Below are 12,609 nucleotides of genomic sequence, written 5' to 3'. Positions count from 1 at the left end.
GGATTTTTGATTGAATCATTAATCAAAGTAATTTTGTATGTATATGAAACCATAAAAAAAAACTCACGTAATTGGGAGATTTTAATTTCAAACTCGGATATGAGTCAACTTTATTGAAACTCCAATATGACTTATTAATTTATTTAAAATATGATTCTATATTGATATATTTAAATTAATAATTTAATGTATTTTTTTAATTAAATAATATGTTAATATTTTTAGGTATGGGTCACACTTTATTGAAAGTTCAATGACTTATTTTTTAATTTATAATTTAATACAAAATATAAAATCTAATATAATAATAATAATAATAATAATAATAATAATAATAATAATAATAATAATAATAATAATAATAATATTCAATTCCCTTAAATAGGTCTAACTTCTAGACATAAAAAGATTTTTTTTAACCTTTATTTAATTAAACAGACTTATAAAAAACTTAAGTCTTTTCTATTATAAAAAAATAAGAACCTATCATCACTTGATGTAGGTTAGATCGTATGTTTTTGTCAGTGACTTATTTTAACTCTTAAGTTCACGGCCACATTCATCATCTTAAATTTTTGTATAAAAAAAAAAGTAAATATATTTTAGTCCATACAAAATTTTAAAATTTTATTGTCTGTCTTCGAAAAAAAAGAAACTATTTTTTTATCCATAAAAATTTATTCTGCAATAGTTTTAATTTTTGTTGAAATGAAATATGTTTAATTGTCTTTGATTTTTTAAAATTTAAATATTTTTTTCAAGTCAGTTTAAAATATTATAAAAAGTACAAAAATTTAAATTATTTTAACTTAAAATAAATTTTTTAAATGTTACAAACTCAAGATAAAAAATAACGAAAATAAAAATTTAAAAATCAAATTTTAAACTCATTTTTTATGTGGTGGGACTTTTTACAATATTGTAAATATGTCTCCAAAAAATCATTCAATTTTTTGTTTATTAAATTTTTTGTTTATTAAATTTTTTTAAGGTAAATAGATACTGACTTAGTCAAACGTAAGAAAAACTTTTAGGTTAATTGAACGTAACATTAACGAATTTCAAACTTACAATTTATCACAACAAATACTTGTATTTTTATCACTAAATCAAACAATTGGAGGTGATAATTTTTTCTTCCGCCCACGTGTTCTCAAAAGCTTCCACACCTTTTAAATAGTTAATTATAAGTGTTTTTTTTTTTCTATCATAATACACACGCTTAAATTGATTAATCCTTAAAATAATGAAGGTGAGATAACAAACTCTTATTAGAGAACTATTTGTATAATATTTTTATAAAAAAAAAAATAAAATTATAACGATTTAAATTTTAAAAAGGATAAAAAGTTATTTAGAAATATTATATTTGGTAAAAAAAAAAAAACGAAAGATAATGTAAGAGAAAGACGGTAGTGGTGGTGCCTTCACTCTAGCATGGAGGTCGTTACGAGCTGTGTGATTAATTCTTCTTTTCCCCATCGCCACCCAATAGGAACTGTTTCTAATGGGAACTGTTTTTCCCTATCAGAATTCAAGTTTTCATTTTCATTCTCACTTAAGAGGAAGAAAGTCAATGAATTTTCACTTCGGGTGGTTCCACGGATAAGCAACATTTCTTTTCTTCAAAGTTGTGGTTTCCTTCGCAAAAGGAGGAAATGCTCAGTGAAGCATGCTTCTTTGCTGTTTGTGCGTTTTGTTGCTGGAGTCATGTTGGTTGTGTCTGTTTCTTTGTCTTCCAACAACACTTCTTGTGAGTTTTATCTCTAAATTCAATACATCAATTATAATCATTTTTGTTGGATTTTAATTCTATAATCATGACCTAGTAATTGATCTCTGCTTCTTCTTAACTCAAAGTAGAGGCATATGAGTCACTGGCACAGACACCGAATCTAAACTAACACTAACATGTGTAAAAGTTTAAGAATAGGAGAAATGATTGAATGTAACAACTATACATTCATGTGTGTTGGACACTATATATGCCTTTGATGTGAAGTGTTGATTCTATGTAGATAGCGAGCAATTCACTTTAGAGTGTTAATTAAGTAATGTCAATTTTCTCATTAAGAGTTGACATTACTGACTTGACTTTAGATGAGCCGGATCTATGGATTTGGATTTCCTGCTGTGACTGCGTCACATAGTTATGAATCAGGACCATCTCATCTAAATTCAAAGGTCAAGACTAATTAACAATAATATTGTGTAATTTGAACCGTTTGATTTCAAATTATTAACCGAGATTGATAGCTACGTGTAACTGTGTGATAATTTAATTTGGATCCCTAAATCTACCTGTACTATATTAGTATATACTAGTAATAAAAGGCTTTTGTTATTGTTGGTTGTTGTGTTAATTTTGTCTTCGTCTTTTTTACTATATATTGTGTGATTCTTTTTTCTCTCTTTTAAGGGGCCCTGACTGAAGAGAATCTCCTCTTTCTAGAGGCGTGGAGAACTATTGACCGAGCATATATCGACAAGAGTTTTAATGGGCAGAGTTGGTTTAGGTATAGAGAAAATGCATTGGGCAATGAACCCATGAACAACCGGGAAGAGACATGTATGGCTTTCATTTTTCTACCTTTTATTGATCTTTTTTCTCATCTTGCTGAACAAAGACAATATTTTAAAGTGGTAAATTATCTTTGGAAGTTGTAGGATGGCATAATCCTATGCAGTCAAAAGTTTACCAGTTTACTTAAAATTGTTGTTGCCGCATTTGTTCTCAGATACGGCCATAAGAAAGATGCTTGCCACATTGGACGATCCCTTCACCAGATTTCTGGAGCCTGAGAAGTTTAGAAGTTTGAGGGTACAATTCTATATCATTTTAAATTTTCCTTTAGTTTTTTCACATATAGTCCTTACTGCGTAATGCACATTGGATAATACCATTTGTTCCATCTGGCAAAGTGTATGCTTCTCTATACTGCAATCCCAAAAACTAATATTTTGTTGAAGGCAGTCTGGAACTCAAGGCGCTCTAACTGGAGTTGGAATATCTATAGGCTACCCTACCAAAGCTGACACACCACCCGGTGGACTTGTTGTCATTTCAGCTTCTCCTGGAGGTCCTGCATATAGAGCTGGTGTTTTGTCTGGAGACGTTATCCTGGCAATTGACGATATGAGCACAGAAAACATGGGGCTGTATGATGCAGCTGAGCGCCTACAGTAGGTTTTTTTTCATCGTACATGCAACTTGTGCTTTCAAATCAAAACTTTGAGACAAAAAATGGGGAAAAAAAAAACACATTGTTAGTAATGTGCCAAAAAACAACAGATAGGATTGCATTTACGTCTTAAATAGTTTCCCAACAAGTTACCAGTAGTACTACTATGTTGATAACTTGATATAAATATTGGACTAGTATTTGTTGTGCCTTAAGAACTGTAATGTTGCATACAATTGGATGTTGCAGAGATGAGAATTTTATGCTGGATGAGTAATCAAACAAATATAGGATTAGGTATAGAGAAAGTTGAGATAGCTTCCATTGTTGTAGAATAAAGGTTTGGACATATGTGAAGAAAATTTGTAAAAAACGGTTAGAAGGGTAGACCACATGGAGGATGTCAAATAATTAGAGGAAGTGGGAGGCCAAAGAAAACTATAGGCCAAATCATCAAGAAAGAACTAGAGTTAAATGGTTTATCTATTAGATATGGCCCAAAGCACAATATTATTGCACTGTTTAATCATTGTAGTCAATGCAAACTTGTTGAAAAAAGCTTTGGTAGTTGTTATATTTCTTCTGACTTAATCTTCTTGAAGGTTCTAATATGAGAGCCATTTATAAGGTTCTAGTTACTTGAAAGTTAATGTAAGCAACCATTTAAAAGACCAAATTTTCTTGTACTTCTCATTATTTGCCTTGAGCTTATCTATTTGATTGTCTGACCTTTTAAAGGAAATTTCAGAGGACCTGATGGAAGCTCTGTTGCATTGACCATTCGTAGTGGTTTGGACACGAAGCACTTAGCTCTAAAGTAAGTTTTCGTCCAAAGTAGAACTAGATTTGAAGCTTTGACCTGAGAGAATATGCTTTGTTTCCTAGGATGATGCAGAAAACTTGCAGTTTGATAGTGCTTCATTATCTTTTGTAACATTACACTCATATATTTTTGATGATTTTGTCATAATTATTATTACCATTACTTGATAGACCTAATTAATTACCTTTTTCTTTTACAAAAACTTTTTAATTTCTACAAAAAGGAAGTTCTGAATTTCAGGCGAGAGAAAGTTACGGTGAATCCAGTGAAGTCAAGACTGTGCAAGTTACCTGCGTCAGGAGATAATTCCCCAACAATTGGTTATATAAAATTAACATCTTTCAACCAAAACGCGTCTCGTAAGTAGTAGTTGATGGACCAAGCATGATTTTTCTTGCTTCTATACTAAAGAAAGGGATAATTTTGAAGCCAATATGCATTAATCATGTGATACATGTTTCTACCTAACATGCCAAGCCATAATTCTTACTTGCTATACTCAATGTCGTCAATCGCGGATTACGGAAAATAGCAGGTTGTGCATATTCCACAACGCTACAGTGATATAGCATCACTATAACTGCTATTCGAAAACAACATTGGTAATCCTGCCTTAGGATATATATAGATTTTGTTAATATTGGCTATACTCAGCTGTTTGGTTTAGGACCAACATTGGTACTCCTACCTTAGGACATATATAGATTTTGACCAGTTATTGAAAATTTAAAATTTTAGAAACACGTTAATGATTTTTTATTTACTGTTTTATGATGTCTACTTAATAGACTGAAGTAAGAAATACAAAATACATCGGCACTAAGTACTGAGTATGCTATGTATGCTTCCCCTGCATTGCAGATAGGCTTTTGGGTTGATACTCTTGCAGTTGCCTTATTTATTTCACTGGAATGACCAGTACCAGTATCACACTTTAATTTTCAGTGAAAAATGTATGTATCGATGACCGTAGCTGCGGTGGTACAACCAATAACGATTCTTCCATGCTCTGAATAATAGTTACAAAAAATACAAATTTGAAGAGTTGTAAGTGTTTATGAGATTTTATTGAATTATAGATTTTAGTCGCACCCTTGATACTTAAATTTAGTCATTAGTAGGAGTATTAACTTGAATCTGGTAGATATAAAAGTTTCTACTTGCATGATTTATTATGTTCACATCATTAATACTGGTTTGACCTTTACTCTATATGATTTAAGAAAGAAGTTTCTTAACCATTTCTTTCTTCCTGGTGGATCTGCCATCTTGCAGGTGCTATAAAAGAAGCAATCAAAACGTTCAGGAGTGATAATGTAAATGCATTTGTTTTGGATCTCAGAGATAATAGGTGATTCAGCAATCAACATTTCCCTTTATATAATTTCAATCACTAGCTTTCTTTCTGAAGCTTATATTTGTTGCAGTGGCGGTCTTTTCCCAGAAGGAATTGAGATTGCTAAACTTTGGTAAGATATGGCTATCAACTCTTGACATTTTTACATCCTGTATTGTATATTATATTTTACTGGTGGGCCTAGAAATTCAAGTAAATGCTTTCTCTATCATTCAAGCTACAATTAAGAAAAAGTAGGTAGGAAAAAAATGCCCTTATAAATATATTCAACTTTGACTTTTCATTTTTCAAGATAAATTGGTGGTGTTAACAAGGGGCATGTTTGGAAAAAAATAATAAATGCATCTAGTAAGTTTAAAGAATGCTTATATTTAAGGACAATTTTTTTTTTCAAATGTTGTTTATAATTAGGGACAGAGGGAGTATTGCATTGCCAAACTGGGTTGTGAAAAATTCTCAGTAACAACAGAAAATAACTCTTTCAGTCATAGACTCATAGTACCTTAAATTTTTTATTGTTTTTAGAATAATCATCTTATGTTCAACTTCAAGTTCTAACATATACTATCAATCAGGTTGGACAAAGGTGTGATTGTGTATATTTGTGATAGTCGTGGTGTTCGAGATATACTTGATACAGATGGAAGTAGTGCCCTAGCAACATCTGAACCCCTGGCTGTGCTGGTAATTTGTCTTACTTTTCTTTCTGCTCTTATTGCATTGGCGTCATATAAAGAGTTTGGCTCAAAATCGTAATACAAGGATTCTCTATTATAAATTATATTGTTTTCTTCTTGCGCAAGTTGGTTCCACAAAAAAGGTTTGCAGAACATGCACGTAATGAAGGATAACTTGTATTGTATTTAATAATGAGTAATTAAATATCTTGAGCCTAATCAGGTAAACAAGGGAACTGCAAGTGCGAGTGAAATATTAGCCGGCGCATTGAAAGATAACAAGCGGGCCATATTATATGGAGAACCAACATATGGAAAAGGGTAAATTACTTTTGGTTTGCTGAATTAAAAAAAAAAAAAAACTGAAATTTGTGCTATTTTCCTAATATGAGCTACACATCTTGCAGGAAGATCCAATCAGTTTTTGAACTCTCAGATGGCTCAGGACTAGTTGTTACGGTTGCACGCTATGAAACACCTGCACACACAGATATCGACAAGGTCTGCTCTTGTATTTCTAGTCTTCAAAAAATAAAAATAAAACCGGATTCCCCTTTTAACATCTTGCATTTGCATGTAGGTTGGTGTGATTCCTGACCATCCTCTACCAACATCATTTCCTAAGGATGAAGATGCATTTTGCAATTGCCTCCAGGATCCTGCTTCTACTTGCCATGTTAATAGGGTCCAGCTATTTTCAAAATGATTTTTTCGGGTTCTTGTTTATTAATTCTCTTAGAAAGATTACAATTCTTTAACGAATCAAAATGTTTTTGGCCTCATTGATCAAACAAAGCAATTTTTCACCATAAATTGAAATGTAAATACTTTTCTTTGATATACAATGCTTCAAGTTCCAGCAAGGATGGAGAATAAGGGTATAATTATATGCAAAAATTAGAAAGTTGAAGAATGCATATTTGTGTAGGCATGGATTAAAAAAGAGCTAATTTTTTGGGTCTAATAATGTATATAAATATGTTCTTGAAAGTAGGAGTTTGGTCAGTGTTTAAAATATTCTTTAGTTTGGAAATATTATCCAAAAATATTTTTGACAAAATATAATTTTAGTCTTTTATTTTTTACTTAATATTTATTTTTATTTTTTATCTTTATTTATTTGTTTTAGTCATTTATCATTTTTTATTCGTATTTTTCCTTTATCTTTTATATAATATTTGTTTTAGTCTTTAATAAAAGAACAAATTTGTATAATTTTGTGAATGACAAAGGATTACAAAGATTATTAAATAAAAGATACCTGACTAAAACAAAAGATAAATGATCAAACCGAATCAAAAAAACAAGCTAAAAGACTAAAAATAATATTAATTAAAAAATAAAAAAATTGAATTTATATTTTAGTCAAATATTTTTTTATCTTAATATTAGAATTTTAAAAAGTAAATACTCAATGATTAAAATTTTGATTTTAAAATAGAAATATAAAACTATTTTATGTTGAATTAAACTCTTTTAATAGTGTTTGTAAAAAAAAATATTTTAAGTTGCGTCGTTAGTCATTCACAAATAGTTTTAGTAAACAATGTAGTCGTTCTAATACTTTTTTGTCAAACATTATAAACCGAAAAGTATTAGGATGTAATTGTTTTTTTTGTTGCTGAAATGTAATAAGGTGTTTTGTGTACATTGGACTACCAACTCAATATTGTGAAATATCCTGCACTGCCTTTGTAATATATAATATCCACGCCCCTCAAATCATGAAGGAAAAAAACAAGCAAGAGTGTAAGGAACCTCATCTGTGAGGTTGTTGGCTTTGCACCTTACGAAAAGCATATAAATGAGTTGCTGAAGGTTGGAAAAGATAAGAGGGCATTCAAAACTGCCAACAGAAAACTTCAAACCTATAAACGCACAAACAAAACAGTGTAAATAGATAGTGGCTTTTACTTTTAGAGATTTCTTTACTAAAAGTTACAATATAAAATATGTACAAATTAATTCTTTGTTTTCAATTAAAAATATTGATGTGTCCATTACATATAAACAATTTTTTATTTTTTATTTTCACCTATTTTTTAAATATAATTTTTAAGTTTTTCTTTAAAAAAAATAAATTCTAATAATTTTCATCTCTTCCTTCTTCATCTTCAATAAAAAATAATCAAAGATTTAATCCATCTATTACACTTTCAACAACAACAAACACTCTCAAATTTCTAATAATTAACACCTTCTACCAAAACCTAAAAATCTATATATCGAAAACCCCCCAAAAAAAAAAAATTACCACATTCCTTTCCTTCCTAAGCAAAGCTCGAAACAACAAAATTTCTCCATTCTCTCTATCCGATTCGTTCAGTTGCTTGTTCTTTCCTTCTGCCCCATTGCGGTGCTTTGTTGCAGTTCCTTTTTGAAAACAAGTTACAAATTTATTAACAGAGAGAAATGTTGGTGTTTGAAGCAAGATCAATTCGAAAACTGAAAGCTTTTACTCGAACTTGTATATCTAGTAGATACCCTACCCTTTTTTATTCTTGTTACTCAGATACTCCTCACATCAAGTCAAAGCTTGCTCCTTTGCAGGTTCATCTCCATTCCAACTCTTTTTTTTTATCAATGCTTTGAAAAACTTTGACATTTTGTGATTTATTTATTTATTTTCTATTTCTAAACATTGGGGTTTTAATTTGTAGGAGAGAAGAATGATAGACAAGGTTAAGATATTTGCAAAAGCAGGAGATGGTGGTCATGGTTGCACCAGCTTTCGCCGCACTCGACGTGATTCCCGCGGCATACCTGATGGTTGCTGCTTTTTTTTATACTTACATTTTTCAATTTTTAATTGTCTATTAGGTTTTACATATAATTAAATTGAGTGTGTAAATAATTTGGTCCTTGAAATTTTTAGACTGTGTAAACTTAGTCTTTATATTATCAATATGATCCTGAAATTGCAAAATTATAGTTAGGTTTGTCACTCTATTAATATTTGCAACTACTAAAATGACATTAAGTTGGTAATGTCGGAGGTGAATTTGAAACTAAATTGATAATGTCAGAGATGCATTAGATAACATGATCATGCATAGGGACTAAGTTGATTCATACTTATATTTTCAAGGAAATAATTTTTCATGAATCAGAAATGTGGTATTGATTTGTAATGCCATTATCCAATTCCAGGTTATGTTAAAAAAATTAGATGGTGTGTTGTGGAGTTGATAGCAATGCTATTTTGATGTATGTGTTTGTTTAATTAATGTAGGTGGCGGTGGTGGGAGAGGTGGCGATGTAATTCTGGAATGTTCTCCTAGAGTTTGGGACTTTAGTGGTCTGCAGCGTCATCTAGTATGTATGCACTTACATATTTACCAAATTTACTTACGTAAAGATATTATTGGATTTTTCGTGTCAGTGACACTAATGGTGCCTGTTAGATAGCAGAGAAAGGAGGGCATGGGTCATCAAAAAATAAGATAGGAACCAGGGGTGCTGATAAGGTTATTCATCTTTGCCTGTTCTTTCACCTTCAAAATTGTTTCATATTTTTCTTTTCTTCTATTTGGATGTATCTCAAAAACAAACTAATATTCTTTTATAGGTTGTTCGTGTACCGATTGGCACTGTACTTCACCTTGTTAGTGGTGATATTCCTTCTACTATACCCAAAACTCAATCCTCAACTGATGTAGACCCTTGGGATGTTCCTGGTGCACTTGTTGATGATCATTCTGTCAGTCACGATGGCGATGGTTCTATATCTAATGTTACAATGCAGGAAAAAGTCAAACCTATACGTCCTACTAGCAGCTCTTCATCCCAAGATACTGAACCAAATGTTGAGAAATCTGTAAAATCTACTCATATTGCATCAACAGATGTATTATCTCATCTTTTGTCTTCTGATGGAATTCCCAAATTTGGTACAGATGATATAGGAGAGAAACAAGAGATACTACACAATGTTGCTGAATTAACAGAAGAAGGTCAACAGATTACTGTTGCTTGTGGAGGAGAGGGTGGTCTTGGCAATGTGTCTATTTCCAGAGATTCAAGGAAGCCTACGACTACAAAGGCAGGGGTATCATGTCAGCAGATAACCAATCTTCCGGACACTGATAGTGTTAATCCTTCCTTAAGTGCCGGTTTACCTGGTTCTGAGACCGTTCTTATATTAGAACTCAAGTGCATTGCTGATGTAAGCTTTGTGGGAATGCCTAATGCTGGTAAAAGCACTTTACTTGGAGCTATATCAAGAGCTAAGCCTGCTGTTGGTCACTATGCCTTCACTACTCTCAGGCCAAATTTAGGGAATATGAACTATGATGATATGTCGATAACAGTGGCTGATATTCCTGGACTTATAAAAGGGGCACACCAAAATCGTGGACTTGGTCATGCATTTCTGCGTCACATAGAACGCACAAAGGTTCTGGCTTTTGTGGTAGACTTGGCTGCTGCCTTACCGGGAAGAAAGGGAATTTCACCGTGGGAACAACTGAAAGACTTGATTCTAGAGCTTGAGTACCATCTTGATGGTTTATCCAATCGACCGTCATTGATAGTTGCAAATAAGATTGATGAGGAAGGTGCAGAGGAAGTGTATGAAGAGTTAAAGAGAAGGGTTCAGGGTGTTCCTATTTTTCAGGTGAGTGCTGTTTTGGAGGAAGGGATACCAGAGCTTAAAGCTGGCCTCAGAATGCTTGTCAATGGTGAAATGTCATGCACACTTTGCTTAGATCAAATTTTGCTTGATTAGATTTAGATTCACTAACCCTCTTGTAAGTATGAGCCAAGATAGAATGGAAATTCTTCTTTGCATGATATCTTGGAGTAGTTTTAAGTCTTTCAAATTTGTTCTCTTCCCCTGTACTGTACATGGAGTTGAGTGTTTTATTACTTGGTTCCAAACCAAAATGAATTCCCAAAAGCAATGGTCATAACTAAATCAATCATTTGGTATGTGCTGCATTTAAGATTCTTTTAATAGAGCTTTAAGCTGTTGAAGGTTTCCTTAGCTATGTAAATATGCTAGCTTAGGATTAATATCCCCTCTCTACCTATGGTTTTATGATATTTGTATGAGAAAAAGTCATGGGAAATCGAATACAACTCAAGACGTCAAACTGTGAGTTGCAAGGAAACTGTGGGAACAAGTCTGTCCAAAAGAAAATGTGGGAACAAGTCTGTCCAAAAGAAAATGTTATGGAAAAAACTACTGAAAATTATATAACGTTTGAATGTCAAACCAACAATCCAAAGCTTTTGGAGGTTGCAGTTTCTGGTTCGTCAACACATCCAAACTACTGAAAAGACTAATTAGTGTTTAATATGTTGCTAATATGACAATCTTAAGCAGCAAGTTCTTTAACACTGTGGCTTGTGCGTTTTTAATATGAAATTGAGTTGATTCCAAGTTGACTTGGGGGTAGTCTTTTCAATTAGCTAGGATGTGTTGACACTATGAATATGATAGAACACATAAATTGGATTGATATAATAGTGTTTATCAATTATCAAAATTCTTTTACAGTATGAAAGACAAGAGGGATAACCAGAGCGTAGAGCTCCTACACCAGAGAAATTATTCTCCTAACAATTACCGTAAACTTTCATAACCCCTATTAAACCTTAACCTCCCACTATATCCCTCCACTCTAACTGCGTCTCCTACAAATCAGGCCACAGTGGTAACTAACTAAACTTTGATTCCCTCTCTATTGTTCTTACGGGAATAAACCCTCCAAATAATTGGTTTGGGCCTCATTTCCACATTAACATTAGACCCAAGAGTCCTATCACACTACCAGCCATTGTTTGTCCATAGTGCATCTAAATGTGATGTAATATAGAAACATCCCCAAAAATTTTGCCAAAACGTACGATTAGCAAATGATTTCGGTTCCATATTCTAAAATTTTCAACTTCTTTTTAAGTATATATATCCTCCATCAGCAAAACGTTGTGGTTAAGAATCTTAAGAATCTTACGCACAGACATTTAAGAGTGTGAGACTAGTGACTTCTGATCAAATTTTAGCACACATTCAAATGTACTTGTCAGTAAATGTAGCACTCTTACGCAAAGGTCCAACTTTACCCATTTCACAATTCTAAAATTACATTTAATTTCAAAAATATACTTCCACCAAAACGTATATTTTTGTCTAAAAGTAACTTCAGACGTGAAAGGTTGGACCCTTACAAAAATGACTAATAAGACAAATTCCCATTAGCCCTATGTTGCCTACCCATCCCCCACCCCCCAAATAAATTTTTACACTACCAAAATTAACTTCCGATAAAAAGCCGAGAAAATAAAGAGGGAGGGGAGCACTTTCCAACTAATAAGCCCACAAATATCAAGAAACATATTCAACTTTTTGACCCATATTTGCGACGTTAATATTAATATATGCCACACAATAAACCTACTTTAAACTAGCTTTAAAAGTCGATTTCGAAAGCACATAACCAATTCAAACACCAAAACTCCTCATTTTCTGAAAATAAAAAGACAACAAAATCAACATTGAACATAATAGTTTAATCTAGAAGTTCAAACTAATAATAAACTTAGTAAACTATTGAGAATTTTCCCTAC

At 32.1% G+C, this 12,609-nt stretch overlaps 2 protein-coding genes across 4 annotated transcripts; both read left to right on the top strand.

Moving 5' to 3' along the window:
* The first annotated feature begins 1,379 nt into the window (after positions 1–1,379).
* On the top strand, positions 1,380–6,902 carry LOC101492416 (carboxyl-terminal-processing peptidase 2, chloroplastic). 2 transcript variants are annotated; one of them, XM_004495195.4, is made up of 12 exons: positions 1,380–1,753; positions 2,420–2,569; positions 2,739–2,821; positions 2,975–3,183; positions 3,931–3,999; positions 4,246–4,364; positions 5,281–5,356; positions 5,433–5,474; positions 5,938–6,046; positions 6,263–6,360; positions 6,447–6,540; positions 6,620–6,902. In XM_004495195.4, the coding sequence occupies exons 1-12, from the start codon at positions 1,438–1,440 to the stop codon at positions 6,743–6,745; spliced, it is 1,491 nt and encodes a 496-aa protein (XP_004495252.1). In that variant the 5' UTR covers positions 1,380–1,437; the 3' UTR covers positions 6,746–6,902. The 2 variants fall into 2 exon arrangements, with proteins under 2 accessions (XP_004495252.1, XP_073224153.1); XM_073368052.1 differs by lacking the exon at positions 1,380–1,753 and having other exon boundaries at positions 2,436–2,569; positions 2,662–2,821.
* Positions 6,903–8,144: 1,242 nt separating this feature from the next.
* On the top strand, positions 8,145–10,977 carry LOC101492076 (probable GTP-binding protein OBGM, mitochondrial). 2 transcript variants are annotated; one of them, XM_012714264.3, is made up of 5 exons: positions 8,145–8,589; positions 8,700–8,808; positions 9,272–9,358; positions 9,448–9,506; positions 9,608–10,977. In XM_012714264.3, exons 1-5 carry the CDS (start codon positions 8,452–8,454, stop codon positions 10,763–10,765), a joined length of 1,551 nt encoding a protein of 516 aa, XP_012569718.1. In that variant the 5' UTR covers positions 8,145–8,451; the 3' UTR covers positions 10,766–10,977. The 2 variants fall into 2 exon arrangements, with proteins under 2 accessions (XP_012569718.1, XP_004495251.1); XM_004495194.4 differs by having other exon boundaries at positions 8,147–8,589; positions 9,272–9,354; positions 9,444–9,506.
* The last annotated feature ends 1,632 nt before the right edge of the window (positions 10,978–12,609 follow it).

Source organism: Cicer arietinum, chromosome 4, assembly GCF_000331145.2.
Source record: "Cicer arietinum cultivar CDC Frontier isolate Library 1 chromosome 4, Cicar.CDCFrontier_v2.0, whole genome shotgun sequence".
Lineage (NCBI taxonomy): Eukaryota > Viridiplantae > Streptophyta > Magnoliopsida > Fabales > Fabaceae > Cicer > Cicer arietinum.
Note: the sequence above shows the minus strand (reverse complement) of the source record. Positions and strands in the feature narration are given on the sequence as shown.

Excerpts from the sequence above, each read along its gene's own strand:
- LOC101492416 (XM_004495195.4), top strand. The coding sequence starts at position 1,438 with ATGGAGGTCGTTACGAGCTGTGTGATTAATTCTTCTTTTCCCCATCGC. Across the intron at positions 2,570-2,738 it reads GAACAACCGGGAAGAGACAT|ATACGGCCATAAGAAAGATG; the intron begins GTATGGCTTTCA and ends ATTTGTTCTCAG. Across the intron at positions 2,822-2,974 it reads AGAAGTTTAGAAGTTTGAGG|TCTGGAACTCAAGGCGCTCT; the intron begins GTACAATTCTAT and ends TGTTGAAGGCAG.
- LOC101492076 (XM_012714264.3), top strand. The coding sequence starts at position 8,452 with ATGTTGGTGTTTGAAGCAAGATCAATTCGAAAACTGAAAGCTTTTACT. Across the intron at positions 8,809-9,271 it reads TTCCCGCGGCATACCTGATG|GTGGCGGTGGTGGGAGAGGT; the intron begins GTTGCTGCTTTT and ends TAATTAATGTAG. Across the intron at positions 9,507-9,607 it reads GAACCAGGGGTGCTGATAAG|GTTGTTCGTGTACCGATTGG; the intron begins GTTATTCATCTT and ends ATTCTTTTATAG.